Source organism: Malurus melanocephalus, unplaced genomic scaffold, assembly GCF_030028575.1.
Source record: "Malurus melanocephalus ecotype Western Australia unplaced genomic scaffold, MMel_1.1 scaffold_804, whole genome shotgun sequence".
In the NCBI taxonomy this organism is placed as follows: domain Eukaryota; kingdom Metazoa; phylum Chordata; class Aves; order Passeriformes; family Maluridae; genus Malurus; species Malurus melanocephalus.
In genome coordinates this window covers 157349-177392 of record NW_026624036.1, presented here as the reverse complement: position 1 = coordinate 177392, position 20044 = coordinate 157349, and the positions used below count along the sequence as shown (strand labels likewise).

General features: G+C 38.1%; 1 protein-coding gene across 1 annotated transcript in view; it reads right to left on the bottom strand.

The window, feature by feature from the left end:
* Positions 1–4499: 4499 nt before the first annotated feature.
* BANK1 (B cell scaffold protein with ankyrin repeats 1) overlaps positions 4500–20044 on the bottom strand; it is a 123141-nt gene continuing 107596 nt past the window's right edge. The window contains exons 12-15 of the mRNA XM_057385265.1: positions 17774–18103; positions 7763–7831; positions 6553–6737; positions 4500–4886 (exon numbers count right to left, since the gene is read on the bottom strand). Coding sequence (XP_057241248.1) covers positions 4788–4886; positions 6553–6737; positions 7763–7831; positions 17774–18103 — 683 coding nt within the window. The 3' untranslated portion in view covers positions 4500–4787. The remainder of the gene's footprint in view (positions 4887–6552; positions 6738–7762; positions 7832–17773; positions 18104–20044) is intronic.

Sequence of the window (20044 nt, the reverse complement as noted above, 5' to 3'; positions counted from 1 at the left end):
ATGGTTTTGAGGTGTGGACACTCACTCCAGTGAGCAGGTGAGCAGTTGGCTCCAGAAATGAGACACACAGCTCTTACATGAGAGTAGGGTGGCAGATAATCCATTTGCAATGCTAAAAAATATAATACTACAACAGTATCATACTGCACTCCCCTCACTTGGAAAAGTCTGAAAGTCAAATTGAATCAATTAGTAACTTAGCTAAAAAAGCCTATAAAATTATGGTTGTCGTCAGGAATGAATTGCATAATTTTGCTACTGTGAAGAAATATTACTTAATAATATGAMATAATAATAGCAAAAATATTAACACTGTATCAATATATTAATAGTAATATGAGGTATAAACAGAAGCAYTCAGGTAGCAGATAGATTGTAATAATTAAAACCACCAGCTATTAATGATCAGCACAATCATCAGAAAATTCTGCTGTTTGTGGGGACAGTATCATCACCTCCAAGCTTCCCAGCACTAAAATGACCACTGGTCTCATGTTTAATCTGGACATGCCCTTGTATCTATGGCTTTCAACTTTATTCACTGTCTTTGATAGTGCTTGTGAAATCAGTTTGTAGGACTAGACTCTAACAYAGCCTTTAGCTGCACAGACTGCCTGAGTGGCAACAACTGCAGGAACTCTCTTCACCTGCACCCAAAGTGAGCTCATTGCTCTGATTGCTGATCTGCCCTGCTGTAAACAAGAATAGGTTGGTAGCTGATAAAAGGGAAGTTCTAGTGCAAACCAGATGGTGTGATGATAATTTATCTTGCGAAATTACAGCCTCTGTCTGAGATGCACTCTGATAGAAAGTACTTCCACAAGTGTTTGTTTCCATGACAAACAACATTTCTGGGCATTTGTGTGTGCATTTGTATACCTATCTTACCTTGGGTAATCAGGCATCTGCTCCGTGTTGGGCTCCTAGTTGTAGACTAAAAAGAAAAAGATGCAATCAATAGTCATTTATATCAGAAAGGCTTGTGCAGAGTATCTTTTGAAGTTGAATAATTCAGAAAATACATTCCTATGATGAGTCACTTTCTATGTGTTTTACTTCACATATGAAGACACCAAATGTCCCTGGGAGCAGGGGAGCAAGAGACATTCACAAAAATAAGCAGTTGTTGTGTGGGAGAATGACATGAGGTAGATTTTRTACAAATGTTGCTCCCAACAGCAAGGCTGGTGTCTCTTGGTGGCAATTAGGAGAGGTGAGAGGTACATGGTTATTCATTATCTGGTGAACTCCTGTCAGCAGTGGGACTGTGAATTTGCCTCATGAAGACCTGATTTGCTGACAAACAGGTAGAAAACTGATTTTCATTATTTTCTAGATTTAAACTTTAAGCATCATGTGAAGCTAAGAAATTGGAAATAAGCCAGGCTAAAGATGTTCTTTCACAAGTCCAATGGACACTATTGTAAACTGCCAGCAAATAAGTATTTTCAAGAGTAGTAGTCCTGACTGAAATACTTTTTAAGTCATGAAGAAAAAAGCAGCTTTTCTACAACCTCCTCACTGTTCAAACACAAAAAACCTTGTATGTGCTTCAGGATCCCATGTTATTTCAACTTTGCTAACTGGGTTGATTAAAACATTTTTAGTGCCTGTAGATCCAAATGATAAAATTAGGGTTTATCTTTGTTCATCTTCCTATTGACCTGGCAGAGACAACAGAAATTGGTAGYTGTGCTCACAAATAAGAGATGGTTTTTTAGTTTTCAGCAAACTCTACTTAGACACAACCTGCAAACTGGAGAGGCATCGACTGATGAATAAGCAGTCTGTTAGCAACTTGGACTAAAAACAAGGCACTGATGAAAGCTGAGGAATGAAGCCAGACATTYTGGATAGATGTAATCAATAACCTGCCAGTTTGTAAGAAGTGCACAGTGCTCTTCTGGGTGGTTTTTGGATGAAGACAGGAAAGAGAGATTTGGTCTTTGGCAGCAAGTTGGGCATCTACAGATTTGGAAATCAAAGACTGAAAGAAGTTGTTGTGTAGAGGATGCCTTTACTCTAGTGGAAGATATGGCTACTTACTGGAGCAGGTCAGTATTAAACAGTSTACAGCAACACACAGTAAAGTTGCCCTTCTTAGACAGAAAGGCCACTTTCAGTGTCAGTAACTACTGATTTTAGCAGCTAAGAAATAAATGCTTGCAGTTGAGCAGGCTGTGGAAAAAGCTTTGCCCTTTCCACAGCAGGTCACCGACCTTGCCAGTCTTGCCAGGGAGCCCAAGGCTGAGCAGATGCAGACTGAATTGCTCATTTGTCCCACAGGTATATTTATCATTAGGGGATTACTGAAACATTGAACATTTTTTCCAAAATCTACCTTCAACCATGGTAGAAGTTGCTGGCACTGAAATAATAATAGCTGTAGTAACACCATCACCAATAATAATAAATCAGGCTTAACRTTTGCTTAATGCAGTATTTGTCTCCTGAAGCCCAGCTGAGTTAGAGTTTGTCCTCTGTGGGCTCTCTCTTTCTCATTACCCAGCAATGAAGCAGGGACACCAACTACTCACTTCTTGCTGCTATGCCAAGCCTGGAGAAAAGAGCATCAGTCATTCCCAGTTTTGATGAGGAACCTGGCACTTTCCTGTGTGTCCCTAATGAACAAGTTCAAGGTTCTACRGAGATTAGCTATGAGGGGATGGCTAACTCCAAGCAACTCCAACCATCTGACATAGTTTCTACAATCTCGTGCATATTTTTAGGTTTTTGGATGACTAAATCTGTGGGATGTGGCACACAAGGTGCCATAATGTAGCTTCAACAGTAGGCAGATTTTGAAGTTTCATTTTCAGAAACGGCTAAATGAGATTCACATAGGTAATTCAAATGCCCAAGGATGTAGATAGGCACCACACAAGTTTTTAAATATTTTCTTATGCTAGGACATAAGGCTATAGAATAGATGTGAAAGCTGTGTTGTTTAAGACTTTAGAGGAAACTTGTCCAGTAATCCTTGCCTAAATATTGTCTCAGCTGCTGCCTTTTGTCCTATTAGTGGACATGCACAAACCCAAGACTCTCAAGCCTTGCCTGATGTTTAAKGAGCCTTGCTTACAGATCAAGTTTTCCATGGCCAATAGGGAAACTTTTACTTCTAGTTCAGTACTTTGGTGGTGTACCTTGAAAAATTTGATCCTCTCAGGTTTAAAAGTGGAATTTTTGTCCACAAATCTTTTATGTATTACCCTGAAATTTCATGTAAGAGATTCGTTCTTGTTGGGTTTGGGCTGTTGGCTCACACCTTCTTGGGAAAAATAAAAAAGGAAGATATTATCAATGTCTACAGGTCAGTCCAGATGTRTATCTCAGTATATAGATTTAACCACTGTCTGTACCTGCACTTTCTGCAAATGAACATTCCCCATGCCTAAGCCCTATTTAGTTGTTCTTAAAATAGGATTTTGTAGATATTTCATTCCAAGAGTGRCAGAACTTTTTGCTTTGCAGTTGATTTTCTTTTCTTTGTGTTATTCAGTCCTACAATAAACTGTTACAAAATGAGACATGAACTTTGAGATAGCATCAAATATTATAATGGAAGACTGAAATGAGTGTCTCTCATTAATAACTTTCAGTAGAGTGGATGCAAAATCAAACTTATCAAAAAACTAAAAATTATATTCCATACTAATTTCTAGGAGATATTTTTCTTTCTCATTAAAATAAAATCAAATTTCTTTTCAAATATACTTCAGATGTGATCTATTTAAATCCTCAATCAAGACTTCAGAAACTGTCTATGCAAATCCTGATTTCAAGCTTGGAATCTAGAGAGGGAGGCCCATGTTCTCATAGGTACAGAATCTGTATATACATGTAAAAACTAGAATTCTTTGAACAAATCYGAGGACTGCTGACATTCACACATACCACTTTACTAAATGACATGTGAAACAAAATGCCTCTCTCAGCAAGAATTGCCCTTAATTAATAACAKTATCTCACAAGTTCACAGTGTTGTATTTATGTCTAAAAGAATAATGAAAGCATTGCTGTGCATTTTTTTTTCTCTCTTGCAATAAGGAAATAACACATTTAGTAGATAATTTTAAATAGCAATATACAAATGGTACTAAATCCAATGGGAAAAAGAAACACTAATTTTCCTTTCATATGTATGAAGTTTATGGGAATCACAGGCCTAAAACCAATACCATCYAATAGATTCTTTTCATAACAACAAGAAAATAAAACATTTGCAGGAAAAGCTGATGGTTTATACTATTGCAGATGACATCAATCACAAAGAACCATAGAATATTCTGAGCTGGAAAGCACCCACAAGGATCATAGAGTTCAGTTCCTGRTCCTGCAYAGGACAGCCTGAAAAATCGTATTTTTCCCCCAAAAAGGAAAAATACATCTTAAATCACCAATGGTAGAGTTTCAAATAATGACCACAACACTCACAAAAACTGCTGTAGCAGTAGAAAATTCATCAARAATTTGCAAATTGATGGCTGATTTACAAATAAAATATTGAAGTCATCAAGCAAATTGATCTAAAGAAGCCATCTACCCAAATTCTGATGATGCAGTAGGAAATGGGCTACAGAAAAGCTGAGCCACAGGGACTTGGGAAATTTTCTGYCCCATTAACTTGCAGTGAGTTCATCTTTGGGATGAAATCCTGACACTGCTGAAGGCCTCATTWTGCTAAAATAAATGTGGTCAGATASAGAAAATGCTCATTACAAATTTAATGCCTGATCCAAAAGGGTTTGGATCAGACCTCTGCACCATACCTACAGYTCAAGGCTTCAGAGTTCTAAAAGGCAGAAAAAGTACAACTTACCATTCAGRTTTGCATTTTCTTGTCTGTTTCTGATAGTGGTGTCTCTAAGGTGATGCACTTTTTCCTTTAAGCAAAAAAAAACAAGCATAAAACCAGCAACAGAAATCAGTAATGGAAGTTTTCTGTAATAATAATGAGTCACTATAAAAAGCTGAATTCTTTAGCATTCTGAACACCAAGCACCTCTCTCCAGGAAAAAAAAATTAAAGACTAAAAAATGTTTATGATACTAATTTTAGCTTACCTCAGAATCTTGTTGTGGTGTTTTTTTTCCCCATCAGTAAGTTACAATGATTCTGATATTAGATTACAGAGGCCTGGGTGGTTTTTTTTTTGTTTGGTTGGGTTTTTTTTTGTTTTGGTTGTTCTGTTTGACAAGTGTTTTTTCCTCAAAAATCCAAGTGAAGGACAAACAANTTTTTTTTTTTTTTTTGGACAAGTGATTTTTCCTCAAAAATCCAAGTGAAGGACAAACAACTGCAGTGACAGCATGAAGCAAGTTCATCATGTTTATAGAGGGGTGACAACAAAGACTTTTCTATGGAACAAAACCAAAGAAAAGTCACACATTCTGTGCAGGCTATAAACCACCACTACAAAGTAGCGTTTTACCTGAAGCAGTRAAAAAAGGCCAAGTAAATCTTCCTTGAAATACAGGCATCTCATAGTTCACCAAGAAAAACAAAAAGACTTGGTGCTGCTATCATGGCACAGATCAGACACAATCCTCCTCCACAAGAAATGCCCCTGACTGAGAGAGCWGTGCCAGCAGTTTATCCTCATGCTTGGCTGCAGATGGATTTGGAAGGGGGCATCCACCACACTCCCAGTGCTGTGCTGCTGCTGCCCAGCTCAGGAAATGGCTCCCAACTGTTCCAGGCCCTTGCACTTTTGCTGCTAAGTGTTCCACTGTGGTGACAGAGCTCAAACTTTCAAGCAGATGCAAACACAAAGAGCATTCTCCTTGCTGGCAGCATCTGACAGCTCTCCCACTTTGCAAAGCAGCAGATCAKCTTTGCTTTTCCTTTTTTCTACTAAATGACCTAAAGGACAACAAGAAATTATTTTTCTTAATGCATGACCTCATGCAAAATGAGTGCATGACCTCTTCCTCCATGTGTCTTTTTAGAAGTATTTAACAAACCTCCCCTCCATGGCTTGCAGTTTTGATGCAGTTCTTCCAGTGACTCAGTGTGTGGGCTTTTGTAAATCCTGCTTTTGTGCACCTCAATTTACTCCATACATTGAATACAAAGGAGTTGTTGAGCATTACCAACAGTTGTGAATTTCACTAATTCTATTCAACACTTTTAGACAGGCATAAAGCCTGATGTAAGTCAATACATATTAATTGACTACAATAAATGTATGTTTGATATAGTCATGTTTCTGTTAGCTGACACTGCTTAATAGCACATTTGGTTTGTTTGGTGACAGAAGGTTTGTGGTTTCATGAAAGATGCACAYCACCCAATAGTTTAAAACACAAATCTTATGAGACCAACATATTTAACTCAGGAATTTGGTTAAAATCCTCTCAAGTAATCAAACAACAGTGGAGACAGGTATCTAGAAGATTCAGAACATTAAGCAGCACGCTCCTTGGGATCTGATTTGCATATAAATCATGATTTTAATTTTTACCTCATATACAGGAGCCAAAACACAAGATCTTGTTTCTAGAACTTCTGATCAAGAGTCCTATCAAGGAACAACTTTCAGACTCGTACCTGTTGAGTGGATGGTAGTCTCTGCCTTTTGTTCTGCCAYTGTTTAAATCTGTCAAGAGCTTCATCCACAGAAATTGCCCCCTTTTTCACCTGTTTCTGCAAGTGGATGAGTTCTTCCTGTTCAGGAGGGATGTTGTGTACCACAGTGCTGTAAGTTACCATRTCAGCGTGGTCTCTGTGTGCTGCTATAACAAAATGTAGAGAGTGAAAAATACAGCAAAYCAATGAGGATTCTACCATCACTCTTCAGCAGCAGAGCAGCATCCTGACCATTTTCTTCATTACTATTGCCCTGGTCCATGGATTCTCTCTACTCTTTTGCATCTTAGCTAATTGTTTCTGTTTTGAGGGATTAATGACCTGTCATCTGATAGGATTATTTTCAGATCAGACCAAGTTAGGTAAAACTTCATTTTTTATATYAGCAAAAGGGGTGTGTGTATATCTCCTCAGATCCATAAAACCATGTAGTCACTCCATCATAAAAGGCTGGTTGACCATGAAGCTGGTTTGTAGAGCTATGCTATTCCAAATAWTCCACCACAGTGAGATCTACAGGGTGCTGTATTCTTTTCCTAAGTGGTTCAGCACTGATGCAAAGTAATGCCAGTAGCACTGTAGGCTGCAGTTCCCAAGTGSAGTAAGAAATCAGTGATTAAATGCTGCTCTACATGCTTTAATCCTGACCTGCTACTTGCTAAGTGAAGCAGGAGGAAATATCTTCACTCAGTGTTCATTCATTTTGTACATAACACTGTAAATTATTTTCGGGTTCCACTAATGGAATTTATAGTAGCAACATTTTCATGTGCTACAACTCAAATCACAACTGGACTRCCACAAGTAAGTAATTTTACAGGGATCTTGGGGTACCCAAGAGAGAATTGTTTCTCCCCCCACTGCTGTCTTTCCATGGCTGGAATTAKTGCACAGCTGAGCCCTCCTGTCCTTCCTTTTCTGGCTTTAATCACAATGACTAAACGAAACAGAAAAATGTAAAATAACTCTTGACTCTACAAATCTTTCCTACAGGACTATAACTTTTAATTTTCTTTCTTTAATCTGATCTCTTAATGCTGCAATACCATTAAGGATATAAATCGTAGGTGGCAAAACAGATGTTAAATCAGCCAAAATCAAATCAAAGCAAAACYCTACTAATTCTACTGAAAAATATCAAGGCAGTTAAAGAACTAATTAAATTTTGTACCGGGATTCCTGGCCTCGCAGTATGTCCTGCTGTTGTCACAGGTCACTCGAGTGGCCTTTTGCTGAAACACTGCAACAAAATTAAGAATATAAGGAAGCTGAAAAATGGCAATAAAAAACATCACACATTCTGAACAAAGGAAGGAGACTCATACAAGCAGATGGAATGCATTTTTTGTTCTAGTCTACAAGTATTTTTCAACCCACTTGTCAATCCAATGTTAATTACTTGAAAAATTATTCTGTTGCACAGAATGGCAGGATTACTGATGTTAGAGGAACAATTACAAGAAGCTTTGAAGAAAATAAAACAGAYTTATGACACTAGCATATTACTTTGTTTAGATGAAACAGCAAGATCTCTGAGTTCTCCACATGGTACAGACACTTACTGTAGCCTGCTTCTTATTTTATGGGGAAAGCTAAGGCAAAAAAAAACCCAAATAGGTGAGAATAATAACACTGCTAAAAAAAGAATGTGTGTATATTTGTGCCTGCTTTATTCAAGCACTAGAAACAGCAAAAGCATAATCACTCTTTAGCACAGCCCATCACTGCCACTTCTGGGAAGTGCCCAGAGTACAGCCAGCCTGGATACACCCCTAAATTCCAAATACACCCCTAAATACACCCCTAATATCAAACTCTTGCTGGCAGAATATGTAAAACCTAGGAGGTGGAAATTGCTCAGTTTCTGACTTAGCCTGTGTGGCAGTACCTTTCTGTCAAGTCTCAGTTCTGATATTCACTAAACAAACTGACAATCCTGAATCCAGAATAATTCCTGCCAATTAAGTAATCCTCTGTCATCCCTGCAATGCAGCAAATGTGCCAGTTCAATGGAGCAAATGTTTTCCTGGGGACCAAGGCCCAGGCCAAGGGACTCTGCTCAAGCAGCAGAGCAGACACACCACACTCTGTGTGTTAGCCTGGAGTGCTGGCTCCTTGCTCCTGCTGACCAGGGAAACCCAGTGGTGTTTGCTCCTTGTCTGCCTGCTCAGGCTGCCTTGTCYTCTCTCAGAGAAACTTGTAAAATGGATGATCAAGACGCCTGTGACATCCAAACCCAGCACATGCTACATGCAGAGGTGAGGAAGGAGCAGTTTCTAAGGGCACGCTTTCTACACTGCAGAATAAAGCCTTTAACTCCTGGGCAGGTTTGGATGGAAGGTGATGATGAATGAAAATCCCTGGGGACTTGATGTTCCTTAAAAAGTTTTTGGGCTAAATTGAGAAAGAACTATACAGGTAGCACAAGCTGATGATGCTAAGTCCCTATCTCAGCCAAACTCTGATAGATTTTTTTTTTAAAAAATTCTTTTCTCTGTAATTATCAAAGAATCATACTAAGTATGGTTGCAGTGTTTTCTTCTCTGCTTGAAGTAATATTCTCCCTTTACAGACAAAACTAAAGTAATGAGAACACAGAGGTAATGCAGGCAGCATGAATTTTACTACATAAGGAGGAGAAGGGACACAACTCAACAATGAGCCTGATTGGAAAGCACTTTAATTGATAGGCTTTGAAATTTCTGCTGAGTTTTGCAGTATTGGAGTAATCAGAAATTGAATTGCTCTTCCAGTGAAAAGYAAAATTGTTAAAACCACTTTATGTGCCACATCTTGCTGAAATGATTTGAGTTGGCAGCGAGTGTTCAGTGTGGGTGAGGTCAATGAAAACAAACGGCTGTTTCTGGAATGCCTGGAAAGGCAGGCACACTCCACTCTACAACTGCCACAGGTTTGGGGAGAACTCTGGCAATTCACCCTTTCATTYCCACATTCCAATTACTTAGCAACTACTTGAATACAGCAGTGAAATAAAAGAAACAAGTACTCTTGCACAGGGACATATTCTATTATTTTTTTATGGAAGATAAAGTAAATATTCCTTCAATAAGGCAATATTAATATAGCAAATTTTTTAACTGTCAGAATGCTACAATCCTTCAAGTGAGGATATATATTTTTCTTTTCTGGGCCTCTCTGACACAGAAAATCTGATTAAAATGTACTACTTCTATCATACTTACTGTGCACCCTTCAATAACATCTGCATGATCAGAAAGAGTTCTTTTGGATTTTTAATCATGTTCTGACTGGCTAAAGTACCCAGAGATGCTTGTAGGTCAAAATTTCCATATTAAATACCCTGATCCTATACATGCCATTTATTTTTTGTCTACCAGAAACTTCTTTTGCAGTTTCTCAGAATTAAAGGCAGCTGAGAGAAGGAATAAGTAAYTCCACTTCATTCCCTCTCCTCTCTTCAGCTGCTACAGGATACAAATGAAGTTCTTTGCAAGCCCTAAATACATTTTTATGTCTCAGGCAGCAAGATCTCTCTTTAGGAATGTAATGTAACCTCAATATTCCTCCAGCAAGACAAACTCAGGGAGAATGAAACKACTGCAATAGTTTCTAGTAGGACATGAAAGCAGAAAACCAAATTTAAAAAGTGGGACAAAAATTAAATTTTGTGGCAAATACACAGAACYCTGGGAATATCCCTAACATATGCAYCAGAAAGTGAGTGGGATCCACGGAACTCTGAATTGCCTTTTTTTCCCCCTCAGTCAGATGAACTAGAGATGTTTCAGGCTGTCTGCACAKGCAGGTAAATAATGCTATGAGGCTGGAAATGTGGTTAATATTTTCATGGKTAGCACCACAAATAGAAAGGTTAGAAACACTTGAATCTAAGTCTTTTATGTATAATTCTGAACTAAGAAAGAGCATTTTATGACACAAACTGTGCAARAAACTGATGAGTATAAAGGGTCTAGAAAGAGAGAAAAACATTTTTTACAGCAGCTGCAGGGTGACAAAAAGAACAGGACTTTGATTTTCAGAATTAATTGAGGTTGTGACAGCTCTAATGGTAAGGAGTCACAGATGCACTATGACATTTCAAAAAATTGCTTGGTGATGTAATTAGAAACACAGGCAATGAAAACATGGAAAGAGTTAAATCATAGGAGAAAACTCGTATCAGCTAAGAAGAAATGATGAACCAAGATATAGTTTCTAATTTATATTTTACTTTACTCATTTAAACTATGAGGCATGTTGACTAATCTGTTGTATTGGCAAGATTAMCTCTAAAAACCAGTTTTCACTATGCACTAGTGCTTTAGACAAAACTAGACTGATGAATCTACCCTCTGGAAGAATATATKAGCTAATCATACCTAATACATCCATACTTGACACTTTCAGTAGCTCAAACACAAAGGAAAAAAGATAGTGATTAAAAAAAAAATCCATCAATAAATATCACTATTTTGAATTCAGCTTGACTCAGAAATTGAAGCTGCATTTATTCATCAGCTTCATTGAGCTGATGTTCCAAACAAAATTATCTATGAGTGTTTTCACTAGGAAACATYCAAAATTAAAATACAGGGGAACAAAATCTATATATGAACACATGGCTAAGTGATAATTCTAATTAATTAGKACACTAAGGTTGCACTTAGTAATACAACTCACTTGAAAATTACAGTGGTTTGCAAGCTGCCTCCTTGTTCTTTGTAGGTTTTTGCTTCATTCATTTTAGAATCGTCATGTAGTTAATTTATCATTAATAGAAGAATGGAAAGGAGATGCGAGTTGCTGGTTAGGATATGCTGCAGGGAGAGACTCCTATCTTAGTCCATTCAACTTTTTCCACATTACTTAAACATTTTAACATTTAAATATGCATGCACAGTACCTAGGCAAATAAAACCTCCAAGTACTTTTTTTCTGATAGGGCTTAGATTGTAAATTAGATGTAGCACAGCAAGGGATCACAAATACACAGAGAATACTAAGGAAGGAATGTAGTAGAATGATGCTTATTATTCAGGAGATGAGAACTCTGCAGATGTTTGTTCACATCTTTTTAGATCTCATTTTCCTTTTGTCTGTTTCATTTGCTAACACACTGAACATCACTCAGCGTGAGGACTAGAGAGAGTTCATCAGTGCAATTCTAACCAGTAAGTTTTGTAAGAGATGATTAATGACCACTCCCAAAACTTATACAAAATATTTCACATATTTAAAATGTTTCAAAATTTAAAATTTAAAAAAAATTAAAATTTAGAAATTAAAAATTTTTAAAATTTTTTGAAAACAAAAAATTCCAGTGGCTCATAACATGAAATCAACTAAGGAAATGGAACCTTATCAACAGAGTTTTTTCTTTTTCCAAGGTAATGCAGCTGAACACATAGTAAAAGCACACCAGTGGGGCTCATGAATCTGATCCAGTAAGGTCTGGSCATGGTGGAGAAGGGATGGCTGTGTGGTGCAAGGTAACAAAGGCTCACATCCCAGAAGCTGTCCTGTCAGGGCACAATAGGTGTCTGGATACTCTTACACCAAACAAGGCAAAGGGAAAAAGGCTGAGCAGTTTTAAGTGCACCAGTGCAGGAAACCAAGTGACCACATCTAAACTGGTACAGGAACTCTGATCATGGCTAAATGCAGGCTGACACTCCAGACACTTTTGAGAACACAACTGTCCTTCCATCAGAATAAAGACCAGAAATACCAGTGTGCATGTTGTCCCCTCACTTGCAGTGGCTCAGTGCTGACAGGGCTTTCCACATCCACTATCACAACTCATAAACAGGCTATTGCCAGCCCCTACCTTCCACAGTGATTTAGAATGAACCATTCCACTTGCTGAGACCAAAAGCAAAATGATTTTAAAAGGAATTATAATGTAATGACAATGTGAAAGTATTAATCCAAAAATAAACATATGCTCAGAGTATTCTTTTCACAACTTACAGTGAGATTCTGAATCTGACAAATATGAGTTCAAATCTGTTGGAATCCCAGCAACTTTGGTTACGGACAGACCACAGGAGACTCTACAGAGACTCCCCTACACTGAAAAAAGATAATAAAAATAACAGCAGAATGCCCTTCTTARAGAAGGGGTAAAGAGTGAGTGGAAGAAGAGGTACCAAAGTACCACAGTACAACACAGAATGAAAAGAACTCTCAAACCTCTACTCCTGTCAGAATTTTAACTTAGAGGATCATGGAAGTTAGAATGACTTTAGTGACAAACTCAAGAGTATTTACTCCAGCAGGCATAACCTGAATAYACTTCTTTAGTCACAGTTTTCTTGAGYAGAGAAAAGCAAAAAGGAWSRGSYYYWWKKYYTKTTTTWMYWWWAAWWWKGSMWTTKGAACAGTTTGGTTTGCAACCAGGCAGCATCCTATAAATATTTTTTTTCTCTGTGTATTTTATTCCAAACTTGTTTCAATCTACCAAAGTTCAGATAGCAAAAGAATCTGATTGAATGAATACAGTGGGTGAAGTTGGTATACCACTCCCAACTGGGTCTGTAAAAACAGCCTAACTGCCAGCCAAATAGGGATTCCTACTATTTCACTCATGGAAAAACACCCTTAAGTTAGGAATACATAATGAAATTCATCTGCAGTGCAGTGCTTCATACTCACTGTAGGACAGTACTACAAAATCCCTCTGTGGGACATAAACGTTTTGCAGTTTGCATGAGCTCTGAGGCTTAACTTTGGAAACCCCAGCTTTAGAGCATTTAAACAATTGGCATAATAAGAATGACTGACTCGGGATGTAATCACTGTAGTCCCAAATAATCAGCTTGATAAGTTTCCAAGACACTAACAGTTCTGTTCTGCATTTTATTTTTTCATTTCAGTGGGTTTATTCTGTCTGTTCTGTATGTAAGATATTCTGCCTCCCTAAAAATATCCACTGGATGCCACTTTTTCTGCATATCCTGCGATTTTGATGAGCAATGAGAATGTAATTCTCCTCTGGAACAGTAACTAGAAAACATATTTTTCCACTTCTAATTTTTAACGCTAGTGTGAGGTCCCACAGACAGCTATCTTTAAATAACAAAATGTTTTCAGTGCACAGAGGGGAAATACATTCCTTCAGAGATTTGTGAGAGGCTATTTAAGAAATAAAGGCTACAGCATTGGAAGTTTTACTTATGCTGTTGTAGGACAGGTATCTTTGCTGCAGAGAAACCCTTTCATACTGTGACGAGAGATAAATGAATTAAACAGGACAGTAATGTAATCCTTAACCTTGAGGGAGTCCTAGYAGGTCAGAAATTCAGAAATTACAGGGGGATATTACAGAAACTCGTGCACCTGACCTACAAATACACTGGGGACTTTGGCTTYCAGCTCAATCAAATTTGAGCATTAAAACTGCACTCTAAACTGAAAACACACCACCTTCAGATGTTTATTTAACAGTTGTTTTGGCAGCTCACAATTAAACAAAACACTGAAATAACCTACAGAGAAATTCTAAGCACCTGAGGAACAGTAAGGGAGCACAGTAAGAGTGCACACCATCTGGACAATGCACTACTTGGCACCAATTTGCAGCTCCACTGGCTGATGAGCCTTTCACACATAAGACAGAGTTCTTGCAGTGGTCTAAATTAAAGAACAAATGTACTCTCTGTTAATAATGCAATCTGTTTACCAGTGTTCAATTCAGTAGTTTGCATGTTCATTAAAATCTGAAAATGTAATAAATGAAACTGAATAAAAGCAATCAGAACACTTATGTTTTAAATCTTTCAACTCACCCACGTTTCCCAGAATTTATTTGTCAGCAAATTCAAGGCAGATGCTCAAACTGTAAATTGTGGTAGCTCAGTTATGACAACTTGCATCATTGAGTGTTTACTGGCTAGGATTTGGAGTGCAGCCCTTGCTCTGAAAGTGACTCTTGTCATCTTTGCTTTCTATAGATCAAGAGTTTCCCTAACCAGTTCTGCAGAGCACCAAGTGGGGTAATCTACCAATAGCAGGCTTTCTATCCAGTGTAAGCTTGAGTTCCATGTATTTGAAATTCCATGTATTTGAAAGCTGCTCTTTACACAAAAACCTATTTGCTTGCTTTCTTCTTTGCTGCTATTCTCATGGAAGTACCACCACTTTTACTTAAAGGAGTAGATACACTTTTGTAATGTCATGGCTTTCACTCCAAGTGTGGTGRAAGCACTCAGGGAAAATCAGTCACTTGATTTGCCCAGATGGATATAAARAAAATTTAAAGAGAGTCACCTGCATACAATCCAAGAGGCAAAAGGCATTTCTGCTACACAATGCTTGCGTCTTACTCCCCCAACCCCAATAAATGAGCTCATCTTTGGGCACATAAATGGCAAGAAAAACCCCAACAAAAATCAAAACAAAACAAAACATTCCTCCTCTTGCACCTCTGCATGGCACTATCACAGCAGACMCTGAAATCTTTGGGGCATGAAGCTCTCCATGAACTCCCAAAGTACAGGGGGATCCATTTGTGGGCAAATACACACCTATATACAGCCCTCCTCTGTGCATTGTACTCCATTCTGTTTTTCTACAGGACCTGTTTTTCACTGAATGCCACAAGGGAACAGTTCTGAWGATCAACCAGAACCGTGCAGTGAAGACAATCCATTTCTTACAGGAATATTAAATGATTTGTTTTATAAATTAAAATACAGAGGAAGGAAGGATGGCTCAGTTAAGTAACTAAAAGTTGCTCTGCAAGACAGGACTTCTCTTTCCAACAAAGCCCWAGCCAAAGGGTCACTTAAGCCAGGAATCAGGCTTGTGAATAGTCAGTACCCTTACATCAGGCAGACACACTAATGATTTAATTTGAAGTTCTGGGAACTYGTAGTGGCCACTAAAATCAATAGTATCTCTGCTTTGAATGAGTAAAGCACTGTGTAATGCTGTTCACCTCAAGAATCTCAGTTACTTCATACTGGGCATTTAAAAACTCAKTGGATGCAGAGTCAAAGGGTTTATAAACAGGAGGGTCTGAAACAACAYATGGGGCCTASGGCAGSCATGAAYTATATTGTAAACAGAATGAGAAYGAAAAACATTTTATGCTYACCCACTTTAAACAATWGATGAAATAAAATATCTGTGATAAATAGCTGCRTATGGCTACCTACTTATTACTGCATTGTAATGTTGTAATGCAATTCTAACTTTTTCATTATTTGACTTTGCAACATCTGCAATACTCTTTATTATAATAGATGAAAACAATCCCCAAAACTACTATCAATTTATTTGCTGGATGAAAAATGTGTACATGCATTAACTAGAGTATTTTACACTGATTAAATCATAAAGGAATAGCTGCAAACACATGCAGATTTTAATGATGGATTGGAATAAAATTTTCTGGTTCATACAGATGGAACAATCTTTTAAAAATCAAATATAAGCAGTTCTAAAACAATAAACTGGAAATCGAGATGTTGTTGGACTGGAGAGGGAGTTTTTTAACCAATGTGGAGGGCAAAAATTGCCAATCCAAGTACAAGAAAAATCTTTCACCTGAAGATATATCCCTTCTATCTAAAATTTCTCTAGCTATCTCAAGAGTCCCTGGACAAAAATGAAATATTCTACATCTGGAACGAGCAGGGCAGGTAGGAAAACAGAGACCTGAGTGGTCAACAGAAGCTTTCTTGAAGTGTTTCTATTTCCCCCCACATACTGTGTAAGCAAAAGAACATGAGCCAGAAGCTGATTTCACAGAACTACAGGAGATGAATTTGTCTACCATTACTTGCTTATAAAAGCAAAAGTAACAAATGTGAGTGTGTGCATACGTGAATATATACACAGGGTGAACCACAGCCCCATCAGGGATGTTACTCTGTTAGCATCTGCCTTAGCCAATAAACAAAGCAGAAACACCCCAGTGCAGTAAAAGACAGTAAAAGCAATCTTCCAAATGAAACATCTTCACAGGAAGGGTTTCCAAGTCACTGGCYTGTCTGTGATGATGGTGRACCCAGATTTGAGACACTGTTCAARCAACCTCAGTAAAAGCAGCCATTTCATGACTTTTGTAGCTGTAAGAGTCCCCTTACACCCATCCATTTTTGGATTACACTCCAATTAATCATACATGTTACCTTCTGAATATGCTGAAGAAAGAGCAACTAAATGATGAATTCACTAGCTCATGCATTCTGGCTCTAACCTGGAACTTGGAGGAAGAGATCTAGCTAGGATGAATAAAAGAAATCACTGACTGATTTCATCACAGACAGTCATGAAAGAGGAGGTGCTCCTCTGTATTTGGTTGGATGCTTTGGGTAGTTTTAATTCTTTTTTAGTGCAAACCATGCATTGCATGAAGTAAGAAATCTAATGGTGTCCTTTGTCAGCCTATTTTTTTACCATTTATTCTTATGCATATTCTTGTACATTGGCTTTTGCAGAAGAGGCTGGAGATGCAGGCAGGATGGATCTGGGGGCTTATACAGAGATCTCTGCAGTTTGTTCACTGTATTCCTTTTGCTACTTTCAAATTTGGTTTCAGGCTGAATTAGACTACAAAGATACCTGAAACCCTTCTGGTCTTCTTGTATTTCCATGAAATAGCTCAAAAYAATTTTTCACAGAAGTGGTAAAAGGACCTAATCTTTCCTCCTAGAAATATGATGATCCTACCTAGAAAAGCCCATTTTTAGCATCTAGATTTGGAGAAACAATACTTGAAAGTGGAATCCTCACACAAGTATTTCTCCTAGAAAAGAGAAGTCTTCTCATCAGAAAAAAAAGTAATTCTGAGACTGATTTCAGCCTTAACTAAATCCATTTTGATAAAGAAGCTTAAAAGGCAATTCAAATAGCACATTCTATATCACATTGCTGTAACTATATCACTATCATGTATTCTATATCACTTGCTGTGAGATTCACTCACAGCTAGCCCAGTGATTCTTCATTTTCCATCATATTGTCATAAYTTTTTAAAAGCTAAATAAAAACTGTGATACGATCTCAGATGCAAACTGAAAATTATTCAGAGATGTTCTCAGCTCATTTGAAGGGTGAGAATAGGTTGACTGAAACTAACATGTTGGCATGAAGGCAACTGAACAGGGATCATGGTCTTTTAGAAAATGTTGCTCATCAACGAGTAGAGATTCCACATTCTCCCAGAAAATACAGACAAAGCAGCAGCACCAACCTTGCACAATGTAGGGAGTGTTCTCCTCTCTGACCGGGGAGCACAGGGGGCGGGGGGCAGGGGCTGGTGGCCTGTTCATGATAAAGGACCTGCAGTGTTTCCTTTTCTCCTCCTCCTCCTCCTCCTCCTCCCCCAGGATGAGATCGTACACACATTCATCCGATGCCATACAAGTGTACGGGTGCTCCTCCTCGCTGTCCTCCTCACAGGTGCCTTGGTCTTCCCTGCAGCTCGCTGTTACAAGTCCATCACTGTGTTCTCTTTTACTCCTGTCCATCACAAAATGCCTCTCTGAAAGAGGAAGGAACAGTGTTGCATATGTAGGGTAAAGAAATTAGGACTTATCCTAAAAGGATAAGGACTTATCCTAAAACTTCAGTTTCCTAAAGTAGCTTAGAGACCTAATTTCAATTCTAAAACTCCCTCATTTTCAGAGGCTTCTGATCATCTGTCTGAGTAGAAAGGATGTCCCAAAGGAGTAATTCCAACTTYAGGGCCTCCTCATGATTTCACATCAGATTATCAAACGTAGACACTTAGCTATTAGCCCCAAAATAAAAGGATTTATTTGCAGAAACACTGAGTGCCCCAATGCTCTCACGAGAGTTACACTAAYGTGCTAGTTAAACCAAGTAAGTGGTATCTGTGGCCCATGGCATATTGCAAAGTCAAGCTGTTTGTTACCTCTTGCAACATGACTTAAGAATTGAAACTTAATTCAGGAAATGTTGGATTTTGTGTTTCCTGCATCTTCAATATCCCACTGGGTTTTCAAGGCTCTACATATATGTTGTAGGGCAAGGTGAAAAAAAAAATTAAAAAGCCCTTTACAATGTAGCCAAAATTTATGACCTCTTATAATCTATGCTAAGACTATCCAAACCCCCCACTCAATAACTTCCATCTCTCTCTGTATTCCTTATATTTCATGTATTTTATAGTACAACTACTCAGAACTTCTTGTGCTTTAGTTTTTGCCYTTTACAGAATTAAAAGGCATTGACKSTTTTCCTGATACTGRGTCTGTTCTGATTTGTCTTTAAAACATCCACAAACCACTAAGAGTTAGAACCTGTTGCTGGGACTGCTGTTCCCAGAAATGTTTATAACTTCCTTGGCATGACTGCTCATCTTTCCTGGAAAAACAGTAGAGCTGCCTGAATTCTTATACTGACTCATGTTTTCCTTGTGTTGTAATTTACTGCCTGTAGATATGTGTATCTGCTAAACCCGGCTGTGGTCACTACTGTTTGTGTTTTCAATCCTTTGGCTGCTATTTAAAGAATTACCTGTTTATGGGTTCAGAGGAGCTAAATAACCTTTGCAAGTGGGATGGATAAATTTGTTGATGGGATGTATTAAYAATATGTACTATCAACATGCATTCTGGCTAAGATACATAATGTTTTAAAACCACAAGCAGTGTTAATACACCTGCCACATTAAAACGAAAAATATTTTGTTTCCAGGTCACTATATAAGTTCTGTTTCTTTCTCTGTAGGAAATTCTTTCTTTTAACTCCCACAGAGGGCACTCTCAGGCCACTGCCAAAACACAGACTTGATTAAGAGGGGACTTGTCTTCGAGGTACTCCTAAAGCAAGCAGCTGACTGAAACTATGCAGCAGTAACTCATTAGAGCTCCTSTTTGAAAGCAAGCATCATCCTCATCTAGAGGAATTCTCGTTCCCCATTTCCCAATGATGAAACCACAGCTAAACACAGAATAATTCAGAGCACGTTTTAAATTAATTATTCACATGGGAGCATTTTTAGATGAACTCTGCTTTAGAAGCACAGGAGCTGGCACAGGACACCAGGAAACTTCCTCTGCTGGTACCCACATACAGACAGACAGCATTGGGCAGAGAGGGTCACATTACCAGTTGGTGATATGGCCATTTAAGAGCTATTCCAAGACAGGCATTTATACCAAACCCACACTAACAAATCCTGTGTGCCAAAACTGACCCCTCATTTATACACATATATAGATGCAGGTGAATGTTTTCTGGGAAGCAAAACACATTGTCAAAGTTAATTTTATTCTGCCCCTYTTAGAATTCAGCTATGACTTCCTATATATAGCCAGCTTTTTCTTGCAGAGCAGAACAYAGGACAAAACCCTACCTATAGCAAGCTACTTCTGTCTAATTATGTGAATTTCAGAGTGATTCGTGATGGTAATTCAAGATTCTAATAGGTTACACCATATTTGAAAATAGAGTTAATAGTAATAAGCAGTGGGAAAAATGAGAAGCAATTTGTATG